Source organism: Canis lupus, chromosome 16, assembly GCF_048164855.1.
Source record: "Canis lupus baileyi chromosome 16, mCanLup2.hap1, whole genome shotgun sequence".
Taxonomy (NCBI): Eukaryota; Metazoa; Chordata; class Mammalia; order Carnivora; family Canidae; genus Canis; species Canis lupus.
The window spans coordinates 26,432,688-26,450,066 of NC_132853.1; the positions used below are offsets into that span (position 1 = coordinate 26,432,688).

Below are 17,379 nucleotides of genomic sequence, written 5' to 3' on the forward strand. Positions count from 1 at the left end.
AAACAATAGGTGTTGGTGGAGAAAAAGGAACCCTCTTGCACTGCTAGGAGGAATGCAAACTGGTGCAGCCACTGTGGAAAACAGTGAAGGTTCCTTAAAAAGTTAAAAATAGAACTACCCTAAATTTCAATAATTGCACTACTGGGTATTTACTCAAAAATTACAAAAACACTAATTCAAAGGAATAGATGCACCCCTACATTTAAAGCAGCATTATTTACAATAGCCAAATTATGGAAGCAGACTATATGTTCTTAACTACATTCTTAATAGTGTCACCACTAGTCTTCAAATCTGGTAACTACAAAATGAGAATCACTAGGAACAGATTTTTTTTAATACAGCAACAAACTCAATCTATAAGAAAATATTGGAAGGGGTGCCTGGTTGGCTCAGTTGGTTGGGTGTCTGACCCTTGATTTTGGCACAGGTCATGATCTTAAGAGTTGTGAGATCCACACTGGGTGTGGAGCCTGCTTAAGATCCTCTCTCTCCCTATTCCTCTGCCTCTCCATTTCCCCTTCTCTAAAAAAAAAAAAAAAAAAAGGAAATCAATTGTTTTTCTAGAAAAATAAAATACTTACTTTAATTTCAGAAGGTTTTGGGCTACAGAATCCTTCATCAACCTCAATTTTGAACTGTGTTCCTATACTAGAACTATTTCCTTCTAGAACAGTTCCACCAGGTGTTATATCCATACTACCATATTCTTTATTACTCATATTCATTGGAGAAAATCCCATAATATGTTGTTCCAACGATGGTGGTGTAGGATACATTTTATGAAGATCTGCAGTGCCTATAGTTAATAAAACACACATTTTAACATAAGACTAAAAAGAAGTTAATCTGTGTGTAAAAGTAAGGGGTGGGGAATTTTATTCAGATTAAAAATTTATAGATTTATCTGGAGATTTGGGAAGCTTACTTATGCAAGATAACGGGTCCAGATTTCCTGTCTTTGATTCCTTACTGCTGGATTTATCATCTGTTCCATTTGCTGACTTTTTAGATCCAGGCTGTTAACAAAAACAAAACACATTATTTACCTGAAATTTAAAGTTCAAGGTGATCCAAGATGGTAATCATTAAGATATAACTTAAAGGTCAAAACCATTCATCAAATATGTTATTCTGGTTGTACTAGAGCCAAATATTAGTTATTAGATACAATTTGTGAAGATGTAAAATACTTTTTAGGCAATCAGTGAAACAGATTATTTATCTGATAATCCTGCAAATTAACAGAGGGAAAAGTTTTTCCAAAAAACATGACCAATACTTTCAGGACACACAGAAGCAAAAATAACCAATCATTTAAAGTCTATAAAAATTAAAAAAAAAAAAAAAAAAAAGAGGAAACCTGCAATAAGAAGGATTTGTAGTATCAGAACTACTACTTAGTAAAAGATACTCAAAAAGCATTTGTCCCCTTAAATAAAACATATTAAAGTTTCCTATATAATCAATCACCCCTCTGAATTCTAATTTAATTTACACTTTTACCATATTTAATAACCTCCTCACTCTTACAAAAATGCTACAACATGTAAAGCAAAGCACAAACTTCAGAAAGATCTCATATGAAAAACAAGATACCTAACTAAAAATCAGTTTTAATACATTGAACAAATCAAGTTTTACCATCTCTAATCTGTCACCAATGTTTTTAGATCTGACAACGTGGTTCAAGTTTGTTAGCCACTTTGTCATAAACATGTAGACTGAGTTCTAATCACAACCTTTTACCTCACTAGAGTCACAGCTGATACATGAATGGTTACAAAGAGAAAGCATAAAAGTACCAAAGTATTTAGGGATATAGAATGTAAGTTTATGTATAGCTATAGCTGCCTTACATCACTTTATTAAAGAATCAAATGTACATACAAATGTGTGTATATACATACATACAATAGAGAAGATTAAAAATACATATTATATAGAACAAGAAAGACCAAATGTACTATATAAGTTTCCAAGCTAGGCAGCCCGGGTGGCTCAGCGGTTTAGCACCGCCTTCAGCCCAGGGCTTGGTCCTAGAGACCCGGGATCAAGTCCCATGTCTTCCTGCATGGTGCCTGCTTCTTCCTCTGCCTGTGTCTCTGCCCCTCTCTCTCTCTTTCTCTCTCTCTATCTCTCTCAATCTGTGTCGCTCGTGAATAAATAAATAAACAAAATCTTTAAAAAAAAAGAAGTTTCCAAGCTACCTTTTGTGCAAATGAAAATGGAATTCCCTTTTATGATAATGTAGCACTCAGCTCATTAATTTACTAAAGACTTGACATTCTAGCAAATCTCATTTTAAGCTTTCTTGTATAATCAACTTTCCCTGCAAATGGACGTTCAAAATTAAAAATTTCTTCTTCTTCTTCTTTCATTATTATAGCATACAGCTATCTTATAATAATGGCTATAATGCCAAGCATACTCAAAATAAGTAGTATTCCTTAATAAATTGACAAGGCATACAATTTTAATATTAATTACTTGTTATTTTATGTATGTGAGCCAATTCCAGAGTCATTTTTCAAATGAGAGGATCAAAGAACAGGAAAATAATTGTGCTTCCTAAAGACTGCAGAAAAAGAATATATGTAGAAATTAAGCTTAATCACACATATCCTTCAAATATATATATAAAAAAAGAAAAAACCCGCATAATTTATAGGCAACACTATGCCACGATTGCTCAAATATAGGTTTAAAAAAAAGAAACTGGGACAGCCCGGGTGGCTCAGTGGTTTAGCGCCACTTCAGCCCAGGGCCTGATCCTGGAGACCCGGGATCGAGTTCCACGTCCAGCTCCCTGCATCTCTGTCACCCCCCCATCTCTCTCTGTGTCTCTCATGAATAAATAAAATCTTTAAAAAAGAAAGAAAGAAAAAAAAAAGGAACCAACTAATAAAATTTTATTCCAAAATATTTCCTGTTTTTCAGGACTAAAACCTATTATTCAAGTCACACATTACTTCTGAAAAATAAGTCCATATAAAATCAAGAAAAACAAACTATAACTTTAATCATTAATAGAATACTCACTGTTAGTTCATCTTCATCAGAATTGAAGAGATTATCAAGGTCAGTATAAGAGACAGCCAGGTCTGAGTCATATATCAAACTGGTTGATGGCGGACGGGCATGACTAGTAGGGCGTGGAGCATCTATATATGTCAATCAGAAAAACAAACTAAAAAATTCTTCTATTGACCAAATAGTATTATTCTATTTATTTAAGCTAGATAACTAACTTTCAACTTATAAGGGTATTATGCAATAAGAAATTGTGATTTGCTTAAAATCTATAAATTTTTTTCATAGAAATAAAGTTGCAAATAAACAGTAGTAACTTCTCCAGGAAACTCATCAAAGGCTATGTAATCCATAACATGGCTATGTATTCTGATTTTTATATAGCAAATAAAAAGATAAACACTCTTAGGACAAAAGTACACACACACACACACACACACACACACACACACACACACACACTTTTATTTTTCTATCTTCCTGAAATGTGAAAGCACAGTATAATGACTAAGTGCTCTGGCTCTTGAGTCAGACAATTATTGAATTATCAACTCCAACAGTAATAGAATGACCCTGAGCAAGTAACTTTAACCTCTCTGAACCTTAGTAATGGCAAGAATTAAACATGAAAGGACGTAGCTAAAGCAGTTGTCCAATGCTAGGCACTTAAGTACTCAATAAATGTTACCTTTTGGTTAAGCTTCATTTTACTTCTACAATTTTATTTTCCATTTTCTCCAATTGTAGGGGAGAAAATACATGATTACTTAAGAAAAAATACAAATACCAATGGAAGTTAAACGGCTTTTACATTCCCACACAGAACAACAAATTTGCAGTTTGGTATATAACCTGAAGCATCCTTGGAATATCAAGTGACCTGAAACAGTCATTTTCAAAAAAATAAAGGTCACTTTCCAAGTGCCTCTGCATGTCAGTTCTAAAAATTCACTGGAGCAGTAGTTCTAAAATTTGGTGTAAAAAATCATCTAGAGTACTTATTAAAAACCAAGATTTCCAAGCTCCATCTCAAAAGATGCTCCAGAATGTGGTATGTGGTCCATATTTTGAGAACACACAAGGTAAGATTATACATTCCTTACATTCTAGGGTAGGTAAATATTCAAAGAACACAAACTGTTAACTTACCAAGTTACTTGGAATTATCAACTGAATTTACTTCATGAAAGACCATCTCTTCCTTATCCTTGTTTTTGGCTGCACAGAGCCTGACCTGACCCCCTATATTAAAACATAACTTTGCCCCTAAAAAGGACAACCTCCTTTGCTTTCGTCAGAAGTTAAATAGATTTTGTAAAAGAAATAACATGCCATGTCTCTCTATTCCAAACACAACAAGCCCTAGCCAAGACAATTTCAAAGTGGAGCCTTGGCCACAGCATCCTCAGTGGCAAGAACAGTGCCTACATGTATCACCTGCTTGGTAAATATTGATTAAATTAATAATTTTAGCAACAGTTCTAATTTGAGTGAGAAAGGACAACAAAATTACAGTCAAGACTAATTTATAAGTTTTCAGATGTAAGAAAGACCTTAGGCAATGATTTCTTTAAATCTAATTTTACAGATGAGAGCTATTTTTATTTGTGAGAAAGTAAAGTTCCAACAGTTCAAAACAGAATTTCTATCACCTTAACTTGATTCTCTCAGTACAAAACAAACAATAAACCCATCATTTTAAGATAGGTACCTCCTTATGAAACATATGAATTATTTTTAAAGGATCACTGTTAAATCCAATAATATCAAATTACTTTGTAGTAATAATCCTGGAATGCAACATTTTGATTAGGATACGGGAAGTTTTACCTTGCTTGATAGAGGGACTAAATAATGACATAGCATCTTCTTCATGTGATAACACTGTTACACTAGATGGCCCATCTTCTACCTGCAAAAAGTATTACATATTAGATTGAAATATATAATTTAAGTTAACAAAATCTTCCAACTTTTGAGTAATTACATGTCAAGCATCCCACTAGGTGTTCTACAGACATACTAATTCCCACAACTAACCTATATGAAAAGGAAGTACTATGTTCAAATTATAAATACAGTTCTAAAGATAATCCAGGAAATATATCTGATAAATAAAAAGAGGAACTGGGATTCCAACCTAAATCTGTAAAATTCCAAAGTCCATGTTCTTTCTATAGTACCTAAAGCCTTCCCAGCTACTACTGTTTTCATATTTACCAAAGGACAAAATTTCAAGTACCAGGCACTTAGTAAGGTTAAAACTTTGTGAAATGAATTCTCTGTACTAAACTTGTAACTGAGTCCTTTTCACAATTTTTTAAATTTCCATATTTTGTTTTATTTTTTTAAAAGATTTTATTTACTCATGAGACACACACAGAGAGAGAGAGAGAGAGAGAGAGAAAGGCAGAGACACAGGCAGAGAGAGAAACAGGCTCCATGCAGGGAGCCTGACGTGGGATTCGATCCCAGGTCTCCAGGATCACGCTCTGGACTGAAGGCGGCGCTAAACCGCTGAGCCACCCAGGCTGCCCTCCATATTTTATATTTAAGGCAAAGTTCTTATCCAAGAGTTACCTTGTGCTTAATAGATCCTCTAATATTTAATTTTTAAAATTTAGTAAATACTTCCATATCCTACATTAAACATATTACTTTAAGAGACACTATAAGTTCTTAACGCACATTCAAAAATATGTATTTTATAAACTCAGCAGTGTATTTTATTATATTTCTGAAAATGCAATTCACCTATACCATATTTTAACTCAGTGTCAAAATAGTTTATTTACTTAAATGCCCTGACTTCAATATCACAGAAGTTAATGTACTCTTTAACACAAAAACTCTTGAACAGTAACAATCTTTTCAGTATGAGAGAGACCAGCTATGAAGTCCACATAAGCTCTTAAATTCTGTATGCTGTGCCTGATTCACTTTTTTTTTTTTTGTTTTTAAGTTTTCCTGAGGCACATGGGTGGCTCAGTCAGTTAAGTGTCCAACTCCTGATTTCTGCTTAAGTCATGATCTCAGGATCACGAGCTTAAGCCCCATGTCAGGCTGTGCACTGGGTGAGGAGCCTACTTAAGACTCACACTCTCTCACACTCACTCACTCACACTCTCCCTCTCTCTTTTGACACCTGGGTGGCTCAGTTGGTTAAGCATCTGCCTTCAACTCAGGTCATGATCTCATGGTCCTGGGATCTAGCCCCATATCAGGCGTCCTGCTCAGCGGGGAGTCCGCTTTACTTTCTCCCTCTGCCCCTCCTCCCCACTCCTGCTCTCTCTCAAATAAATAAAATCTTAAAAAAAAATAACCCTCTCTCTCCCAGTCTCCCCCACCTTGCTCCCCCTTGTTCTCAAAAAAAATTTTTTTCCTAATGATAAATCTCTTCTATTTTTTAAAATTTATTTTAAAAGAAAAAAAAAAGAGAAGTATGGTACTATATGCAGTGTTACAAATCTTCAGTGACCCTGTGGTATACTCTGATTTCTTTTACTCACCTTGTGTTTTTTTACAGCTTCTCTCTCACTATTTTGTCTATCTTTTTTATCAGGAAAAAGGAATTCCTCATCTCCTTCAACAAATGCATATGGATCGATTTTAGATTCTTGCTCTGCATCAGATGCTATTGCTGAAAGATACTGATTTTTAATTTGATATTGCTGTACTAATTCATCAGAAACTTTTAAAGGTTTCTTACATTGCACCATTAACCTGCATAAAAAAAAATTAGAAAATTAATTTTATTTTCCATAAAAGCAGAAAAAATTCCAATATGACTTAAGAATCATAAAGTTTTCAGGATTAAAGTGATCTAACCTGCAATCCTTCATTTTATAAATGAAGAAACCAAAGTATAGAAAGGTTATGTGATTTATTAAAGCCTCAAATTCAGCAACAGAGAAATGAAGCTAAAAGCTAGGCCTCCTCTCTCTATATGTTCTTTCCACCAAAATATACCCTTTTGGTAATCCATTCTGTTCCCAAATCCTAAAATGTACTACCTTATCCAAATCCATTAACTTAAAGGTACTCTTAAATCAAAACTGCTCCAGGACAGGAACTCTCAAAATGTGGGCTAAATGGTTGAGACAAGAGTAGCTTTATACAATTTATACTACAACAAAGGCGATTATCCTTTTCATACTGCATGAATGGATTGTTTAAAATTTTTAAAGATCTGATTTGTTTCATGAAAAAACATAATAATTATTAATTCTGACAAGAGGCTTTATAATGGCAAGTTTCAGTGCAAGTACCTCAGAGGTTTTTTCTGATCATATTGGAAAATCTATTTTTATATTATCAGCCTTATGGTTTCACATGGTGACTAATAAACATGTTTCTTTGTACTCTCCTAAAATAACCAGTAAAATGACAAAGGACAACAGAACAAGACAGGAGACAACAGTGAAGTTGGAAACACAAAATAGTAAGAAACTGACACCAAAGAAAGCTGAAATCTTAGGTTAAGAGAAGGAGAAATCACAACAAGCTGATCTGCACCACCAGAATCCTGGAAAGCATCAGGACTTTTCTCTTTCTGAAGACCAGGGTGCTGGGTGAATGTGAATACTGAATGATTTGATTTTGGTTTGTGTAAGATACTTTTTGACTCCCAGATTCATGTTTTCTGTGGTTTATAAAACTGAGTTTCCCACGCTGCCAGAAAGAAGCAAACCATAGTCAAAATCCTATAAGGACTATTTTATTCTGAATAAAAACTAAAATCCTACCAAAGCTTTCCATGATCTTTCTCCTCTTTTCCTCTCCAACTTCATCTTCTGTTATTCTACTTCCCCTCTCATTCTGCTTCCAAGAATTTGCTTGATGTTCCTCTAACAGACCAGACACATTCCTGGCTATTCCCTTTTGTTTGGAGCATTCTTTCTCCAAATATCAGCATGGCCATCTTCCTCACTTGCTAAGAGTTTTATTTAAATGTCACTTTATGTACGAGTCCTTATTTAAAATTGCAAAATGCCCAACTGCCTCAACACTGAACCCCCTTGCCCTGCTCTATTTTTTCCTCTATAGCACTTATAACTTGCTTATGTTCATAGTTGATTGTCACTCTCACTAGGATATAAGCCCCTAAATGATGGGGAGCTTGTTTTTGTTCACTAAATTAACTCAAATGCCTAGAACAGTGTGTGGCATGTATAAGTTACTCAATATATATTTCCTAAATGAATATCTAAAAGCCACATAGGATAGAGATGTTGTGGTTGCGTAATAACCCTAAAATACAATAGCCTGTACTTTGAAATAAACCATCTTTGTCAGAAAGTGACACTGCTGCCACTTATCTGTCCTGTAATTTAAGACAGAAAGTCGTTAAGAGATGTAAGATGTGAGAATGATGAAGGCATTTGCTAGCTCATAAAATCTCTGAATGAGAGGGATATCGGATTTTTAAATCTATTCACCAATGCCCAGCACGAGAAGCACTCTATACTCTTGCAAGCTAAGGTTGAAATATAGGCCATCAAACATAATTGATATTTCCTAATATGCTATCAAATATCATATATGCCATTTTTATTCCCAATATGCTAGATTTATCACCAAAACTAAAATCCTAAGTCTACAAAAACTTTTTTCCATGAGAACATGGTGCTAACTAGTCAACAGGGATATGTTTCACAATTGTTAGAATAGTTCTGTTCTATAAATGAATATTTAAGAGTAGCTTTTATACCTTACCATGTTAGACCCTAAATAACTGTTTTTTGAACTATTAGCTTCTAACATAAATACTCTAAAACTGGTTCTTCCATCTACTCTGACAGATTTTAATACTTAAATTAACCTTTTAAGATAGGAAATAAAGGGTATGTTCTCTGACTTTGATGTGTAAATTATGGGGAAACAAACGGTTTGCTAAGGTAATATAGCAAGGTTAGGGGCTAGATGGATTTTAAGTATGTATATTCAAGTAACTATTCATAAGGGAAAAGTGTAAGATTCCACTCCCCCTCCCCACCACCAACCTGAAAAACTCTACTACTCTGTGTAGGGCTGAATAAAACAAATCTTTTTCATATTAAGTTGTCCTCTGGCAGAAGCAGGAAAACTGCCACACTGTTTACATAGGTAGTTAAATTAGTGTGCAGTAACATTAAAAGAACCAATGCTACTGCATAGGGCTCTGTTAAGAATAAAAATGAGTAAACCAAATGCAGTGCCTAAAGACAACTTGTTATTTTATTGAATGATTCTCACAGACATTGGGATATGCAAAGAATTTAAATGTAGTTAATAATATCAAGAGTATCAAGTCACAACAAATTTTAAAATATAATTTACATTACACATCCATCTATATTTAAAAATCATAATAGAAAAAACTGTGATTTTTAAAAGATGCTGGATTAAAAACTCAAAGTTATTTCATCACTCTCCAATTATTTAGTATACATGTACTTTTATGAAACAGAAATAACACCTCTCCTTTTCTAAAAGAAACTTTCACATATAGCCAAATGGTTAACTACAGAGATAGTTTCAATAAGATAAAAAGCTAAATACAAACTGGAAGAGGACTAGGTACAGCCATGTACAGGAAGCTTTGCAAACCCCAAAGAAAACTGAAATTACTTTTTTATTACTCATCAACTGTAATTTATTTGAGAGAGAAAGAGAATGCCTGTGCATGTGAGCTGGGAAGGGGGAGTGTGAAAGGAAGAGAATCTCAAACAGACTGACACAGAGCCCAATGAGGGGCTTGATCTCACCACCCTGAGAGGTCATGAACTAAGCAAAAATCAAGAGTTGGACACTTAGCCAACTGAACCACCCCTCCTAAAATATTTTTGTAGAGAATTTAACATAGCTTAGAGTAGCACATGCTTTCAAGTTTTATTCAATAAAAATTCTTCCAGACAAGATATGACAATATTACCTAGAATTAATTAAACTAAGTATTGCTTTCTTTTGTTTATCCACCTATTATGGAAGCACAGTGGCACCCATAAATAGCAATCAATGGAAAACTTTATTTATACCAAATGGAAATTGAGTTTTCACTTAACATAAATAAATGTCCAAATTTCTCCTTCCTCGCTTTCTAAAATGGCATACACCTGGTAAAAGTCAACTTTCATTTTAAAAGTTCTTTTTATACTGATACATTCTTGTTGCTCTTTGCATTATACATTATTCCCACTGGGTTAACAGAAGTTTCCTCTCCTAAGTTTCAGACACTTGACAACTGCCTGATTGAACCTTTAAGCAGACTTATAAAACTGAATTCACTAATTTATAATGTATATGTATTACAAGCACATAGTTAAGCCATATTGTACACCAAGGCATAGCTGAAACATTTAAATTTCCCAATCCTTCTCCTTCAAGATAACAAAGGATTAACATTTCTTTAACTTTAAAAAAAAATCCTAGAAATTAAGCTTAAGATTTAGTCTAAAGTAAATAAAAAGGTAGAAGTGTTCAAATCTGTTTTTCCTCCTCTTTCCCTCATAAAATAAATATGGTCTTTAACTCTCCTGTTACTCCTCTACTTTACCATTCCTTTACAGCTCTTCAGTCTACTCTACACCCACAAAAGCCACACATTCCTGGGACGCCTGGGTGGCTCAGTGGTTGACTGCCTGCCTTCAGCTCAGGTTGTGATCCTGGAGTCCTGGGATTGAGTCCTGCAGCAGGCTCCCAACAGAGAGCCAGGCTCTCCCTCTGCCTATGTCTCGGCCTCTCTCTTTCTCTCTCTCTCTCGGTCTCTCAGTCTCTCTCATGAATAAATAAAAATCTAAAAAAAAAAAAAAAAATTCCACACATCCCTAACAATCTCTTTCTAATTTTCCTTGGGCCTTCAATCACCTTATACCTGAGCTATTCTTGATGTCCAAACTAATGTCCTTTCATAAATATATATATCTCTTCATTCCAATCTTTCAATAATGCTACTTGATTAATATTTATAAAATGCTTATTTTCCAAAACCCTGTTTTTATCTTCCTCAAAAAAACTAGCAACAGTGCCCCTATCATCTCAAGGATAATATATAAGCTTATAAACAATATTTTGCTACTCCATTATATAGCCCTACTCCACCTTTCAGGTCTAATTTCTTATCATGACATACCAAACTACTAAGCAACATCTGGGAATCTATCCTTACCCAAGTATATAAACTTCTGGATCTTCATGAATGGGAATTAAACTCTTCTTCACTCTGGTTCTCCATCCCTAACATATTTTATATGTACTTCTATCAGAGAATTGAATTTTATTTTCCATTAGATTACAATTTCATTTAGGGCCAGGAGCAAATTTATTTTATACTGACAGTGCCTTACAGCATCTTGCATACTAGAGTAGAGAAACTTCAGTTTTATTCAAAATGATAAAATATATCTTTGAGGAATATGAATTTAAAAAGAAAGATAATGGGGATGCCTGGGTGGCTCAGGAGTTGAGCATCTGCCTTTGACTCAGGGCGTGATCCCGGAGTCCCTAGAACAAGTCTCACATCGGGCTTCCTCCATGGAGCCTGCTTCTCCCTCTGCTTATGTCTCTGCCTCTCTGTGGGTCTCTCATGAATAAATAAATTTTTAAAAATTAAAAAAAAAAGATAATGTTCCTAAGGATGAAATAATTTAGAGGTTACAACAGCCCCCTAATTAACTGTCATATATTTAAATACACTTTCATATCAGAAAGGGAGACAAAACATAAAGACTCCTAACTCTGGGAAATGAACTAGGGGTGGTGGAAGGGGAAGAGGGCAGGGGGTAGGGGTGAATGGGTGACGGGCACTGAGGGGGGCACCTGACAGGATGAGCACTGGGGGTTATTCTGTATGTTGGCAAATTCAACACCAATAAATTATTTATTAAATAAATAAATAAACTTTCAAAACTCAACTATGGAGACACTTGAGTGGCTCAGCAGTTGAGGGTCTGCCTTTGGCTCAGGGCGTGGTCCCAGGGTCCTGGGATCAAGTCCCAAGATCGAGTCCTGCATTGGGCTCCCTTCATGGAGCTTGCTTCTCCTTCTGCCTATGTCTGCCCCTCTCTTTCTGTGTCTCATGAATGAATGAATGAATGAATACTAAATAAATACAAAACTCAACTATGGAAAAAGATTAGAAATAACAATGTCTAGGTAATAACTCAGAAACTTATTTATATATAAAACAATCTAGACTTCTGAATGGATTATTCTATGACTAGAAAAGATCATATGATATCTTTAAAGCTATACAATGCTTCTATAAAGAATTTAGAAAGGTTGTTTAAATGCCACCAAGAGAGAACATTAATTCATAGAATTTATTTTAATGATGGGATATCTGATGATCCTCATGACATTATTGTTAAATCAAGTAACATTAATAGCAGGACCTGAATTACTAAGCTATCCAAACAAGATCCTTTTTTTTTTTTTAATTTTTATTTATTTATGATACTCAGAGAAAGAGAGAGAGAGAGAGAGAGAGAGAGAGAGGCAGAGACACAGGCAGAGGGAGAAGCAGGCTCCATGCACCGGGAGCCCGACGTGGGATTCGATCCTGGGTCTCCAGGATCGCGCCCTGGGCCAAAGGCAGGCACTAAACCGCTGCGCCACCCAGGGATCCCCAAACAAGATCCTTTTAACATATGAAATAAAAAAAACAAAACTTTTGCTTTAGCATAATGCAAACATCAAGGCCCATGCCAAGTATTTTACTGAATAATAGTATGGGGCATCTCCCTAGTAAAACTAATCAGTAAACAGGTTTGGCCTATTTTAATAATTTATTCTAGAGTTCAAATTTCCGTTAAAAGTGATTCATGATATTAAAGCACCCCAACACTATTAACATTTTGGGCTCTGTTGTTAAGGACTGTCCTATATATATTGTAGGACATTTCATCCCTGGCCTCTACCTACCAAATAGTGGCACACTCCCAATTATGATCATCTAAACTGTCTCTAACACTGTCAAATGTCACCTGGAAAGTATGAGTAAAGGAGTAAGAAACTGCCCCAATTGAGAACTTTTGCCACAGAACAGTTAACTACAAAAGGAAAAGAATCATCCAGATAATTAAAACATAAAACCAAAAAACTTGTAACCTATCAAATATAGAACAATTATATTCCATAAATGTTTTAGTTCATATTTCAAGTAGCTAAGCAGCTGAAGTGATATTTTTCCATAGTCTAATCTACAATAGTAATAAAAAGGATTCTATCTAAAAGTAAATTGTGAGACAATACCCATTTTGGTAACTGATGTAACCAAAACAATACTCACATGAGACACAGAATTTAAAAAAAAAAAAAAACTTTTTATTCAGTCTTTTCTTTTTATGAAGAGGAAAAAAGGATGACCAGGAACAGACAGAAGCATGTTATTTCCCTAACTTACATAGTCATGACCCAGCACCATTCTACTCTGCACGTTACCGTTCTACATTACGCTTCTTTCTTCTCATTCTTCTTGAATGAGGAAAACGTCAAATAATTTCAGAAAAGATTCTAAAGTTAAACTGCATTAACTTCTAAGAGATCTTCATTTCATTTCACTTATAGATATTCATGCACAGAAGCAGCTAATATAGTTATTTAAAGTTATGGCTAGGATTTTTGGTTCTTATGAATATGATATGCCCATAAAAACTTACCCTTTAAGTTTGTAAAACTAAATATATTCAAAATGCTACATTTTATATACATTAGGTAAGAAAATATCATCTAGAAAGGAAACAAGTTCTAAAATCATAGGGCCATACTATTGTTTCATTTATCCAAACATTTGCTGAATGTCTACTATGGGTCTAGAATTTTTCGGGAGAGGGGGTATATACTGGAGGAATGCAGCAATAAACAAGACGGAGAGTCCTTGCTCTCATACAGCTTACATTTTAATACGGGAAAGATAATTAACAAATACATCATGTAGTTTCAGATGTTATATATAAAGGAAAAAAATGAAAGCAGTGTACAAGATAGGTAGTGATCTAGGGAGTGAAGAAAAGCCATAGTTTAAGATAAAAGAGTCAAGAAAATACTTCCAGAGAAGGTAACTTTTCAGCACAGCTGAATAATAAGGAGCCAGCTGTTTCCCCACCTGTAATACAATTCTAAAGGCCATTAGGAATGAGCTTGGCTTTCTAAAGGGAGAGCAAGAAAGCTGAAGTCATTAAGTCAGGAAGCACATAGGAGTAGTAGGTAAGAGTAAGGAGCTAGGTAGGAACTGGGCAGAATCTTACAGATGAGGAAAGAGAGTTTGGATTTTTTTTTTTTTTTTTTAAAGATTTTATTTATTCATGAGAGACCAAGAGAGAGACTAAAACACAGGCAGAGGAAGAAGCAGGCTGCCGGCAGGGAGCCTGATGCAGGACTCAATCCCAGCACCCCGGAATCACAACCTGAGCCAAAGGCAGATGCGTGGGCAGCCTGGGTGGCTCAGCAGTTTAGCGCCGCCTTTAGTCCAGGGCCTGATCCTGGAGACCCGGAATCAAGTCCCACATTAGGCTCCCTGCATGGAGCCTGCTTCTCTCTCTGTTTGTGTGTGTGTGTGTGTGTGTGTGTGTGTGTGTGTGTGTGTGTGTCTGTCTCATGAATAAATAAATAAAATCTTTAAAAACAAAAACAAAACAACAAAGGCAGATGCTCAACCACTGAGCCACCCAGGTATCCCAAGAGTCTGGAATTTATTCTAAACGTAAAGGGAAACTACTAAAGAGTTTTAAGCAAATGAGTAACAATGTTTAACAATGATCACTCTACTGTGTAGAGAATATATGCAGAGAGATATGGAAACAAGGAAACCAACAGTAGTTTCAGACAAGAGTTGGACGTTTATATTATATTCAGCACAAATAAGACTAAGATCTTTTAAGACTTATTTCTAAGAATCATTTGCTTTCAAGAGACCCCCCTGACTAGTTATTAAATAAGCTAGTTTTCTTCCATGATCCTAAGGGTATCCTGAAGTTCCTAAATTTGCTTTCAAGAGACCCCCCTGACTAGTTATTAAACAAGCTAGTTTTCTTCCATGATCCTAAGGGTATCCTGAAGTTCCTAAATTTCATATCCAAATTAGTTTTAATTAAAACAAAACAAGACGGGGCGCCTGGGTGGCCCAGTTGGTTAAGCGCCTACCCCATAGGCTCAGATCCTATGATCCTAGGGTCTTGGGATGGAGTCCCTCATCTGGCTCTCCGATCAGCAGGGAGTCTGCTTCTTCCTCTCCCTCTCCCTGCTGCTTGTGCTCTCTCTCAAATAAATAAATTAAATTAAATTAAAATCTTAAAAAAAAATTAAAATACTTTTAAGATTCAAAGAGCTAGATAAGTAAGGCACTCAGTTTTGTTTACTAAAATAATAAGGAATATTAAAAGAAAATATGTCTTTAACAGTAGAGAAAATAAGAGAGGCTACAAATGGGTCAGACATTTTAATTTTGCTTAGTCTCAGGGAAGCTCGAAATCAATGAAAATAGAGGAGAGAAAGCACATAGCTTAGATAGAATATGCAAGAGGGGACTACAGGCAACCTATATAAACAAACTGCCCCCCTAAAATAAGAGAAAATCTGGACCTGTATCTTTAAACAGAATTGAAAATAAAAGCTGAAAATGGAAGGGAAAAAAAGGGTTTCTTTTCTAAGAAAAATGAACAAGCTACCTGGTAAAGACCCAAGACTTGACATCCTCTTCATTCTGGAATTTAGGCACCAGGCCTCTCCTCCAAATCATTCCCAACACTGTTATCATAAAACAGTACACAGAACTGATAATAACTAAATTATTTACTAAGGCCTGCCAATCAGCTCCCCTATTCCTTCCTTTATTCTAAAATGTGTATGAAGAGAGATGCCTGAGTGGCTCAGCAGTTGAGCGTCTGTCTGCCTTCAGCTCAGGTCGTGATCCTTGGGTCCTGGGATCAAGTGTCACATCGGGCTCCCTGCGTGAAGCCTGCTTCTCCCTTTGCCTATGTCTCTTCCTCTCTCTCTGTGTCTCTCATGAATAAATAAAACCTTTAAAAATAAATGAAATAAAATGTGTGTGAAGAGGAGCACCTGGGTGGCTCAGTCAAGTAAGCATCTCTTCATTTCACCTCAGGTCATGATCTCAGAATTGTGAGCATCTCCCTCACCACCACCACTGGGCTTTGAGCTGGGCATAGGGCCTGCTTAAGTTTCTCTCTGCCCCTCTCTTCCTCTCAATTAAAAAAAAAAAAAAAGTTTATAAAGAAATAATTATTTAAAAAAGTGATGAGAGGGATCCCCGGGTGGTGCAGCGGTTTGGTGCCTGTCTTTGGCCCAGGGTGCGATCCTGGAGACCCGGGATCGAATCCCACATCGGGCTCCCAGTGCATGGGGCCTGCTTCTCCCTCTGCCTATGTTTCTGCCTCTCTCTCTCTCTTTCTGTGTGACTATCATTAAAAAAAAAAAAAAAAAAAGTGATGAGAGGCAGGATAGTAAAAAGATGAAAATAAAGTAATTCTAAAGACAAAAAAGTTGGGACGCCTGGGTGGCTCAGCGGTTGGGTGTCTTATCTTTGACTCAGGGCCTGATCCCCAAGTCCTGGGATCGAGTCTCATATTGGGCTTCCTGCATGGAGCCTGCTTGTCCCTCTGCCTGTGTCTCTGCCTAGCATGAATAAATAAATAAAATCTTAAAAAAAAAAAGAAATATAGAACATTAAACAAGAAGAGGATGAACTTTTTAAAAAAAGTCAGAAATAAAACATGAGCAATAAATTTTAAGACTTCAAGAAAGGCCTAGAAGAAATCTGAGAAATCCTCTTAGAATATAAAGGAAAAAAACAAATGGAAAATGAGAGAAAATACAGAAGCTCAACACGTGAATTACAGAGGTTCCACAGTGAATGAGGAAAAAAAAATGCAGATATTATACAAGAAGAGAACTTCCCAGCAGCAAGACACAGGGGGGAAAAAAAAACGAAAAAAAAAAAAAAAAAAAAAAAAGACTTCAAACTGAGCCAGCTGTCCGCAAATGCCCAATATAAGGACTGAACAAAAGATTACTATATCTGCACATATTCTTGTAAATTTTTAAATTCTAAGCTAAAGAAAAGACTCAGCAGTTTAGTGCCGCCTTCAGCCCAGGGTGCAATCCTAGAGACCCAGGATTAAGTCCCATGTCAGGCTCCCTGCATGGCACGCCTGCTTCTCCATCTCCCTCTGCCTGTGCCTGTGCCTCTCTCCGTTGTGTCGCATGAATAAACAAATAAAATCTTAAAAAAAAAAAAAAAAAGACTCAATACTTTTGCTAACAGGGTAATACAGAAGAAATACAATCTTTGCATACTACTTGGTCTTGAAATGGTACGAAGATACTTTTAATGACTATAATGGTGTTTTG

General features: G+C 35.7%; 1 protein-coding gene across 6 annotated transcripts in view; it reads right to left on the reverse strand.

Annotated features, from left to right (window-relative positions):
* Window positions 1-17,379, reverse strand: part of MED13 (mediator complex subunit 13) — a 102,703-nt gene that overhangs the window by 37,077 nt on the left and 48,247 nt on the right. For all 6 annotated transcript variants that reach the window (XR_012008715.1, XR_012008714.1, XR_012008716.1 and 3 more), the window contains exons 10-14: window positions 6,543-6,756; window positions 4,864-4,945; window positions 3,043-3,164; window positions 929-1,019; window positions 585-799 (exon numbers count right to left, since the gene is read on the reverse strand). Coding sequence is in view for 3 of the 6 variants with exons in the window: in XM_072779698.1 (XP_072635799.1) it covers window positions 585-799; window positions 929-1,019; window positions 3,043-3,164; window positions 4,864-4,945; window positions 6,543-6,756 (724 nt within the window). In the remaining 3 variants the exon portion in view is untranslated. The remainder of the gene's footprint in view (window positions 1-584; window positions 800-928; window positions 1,020-3,042; window positions 3,165-4,863; window positions 4,946-6,542; window positions 6,757-17,379) is intronic.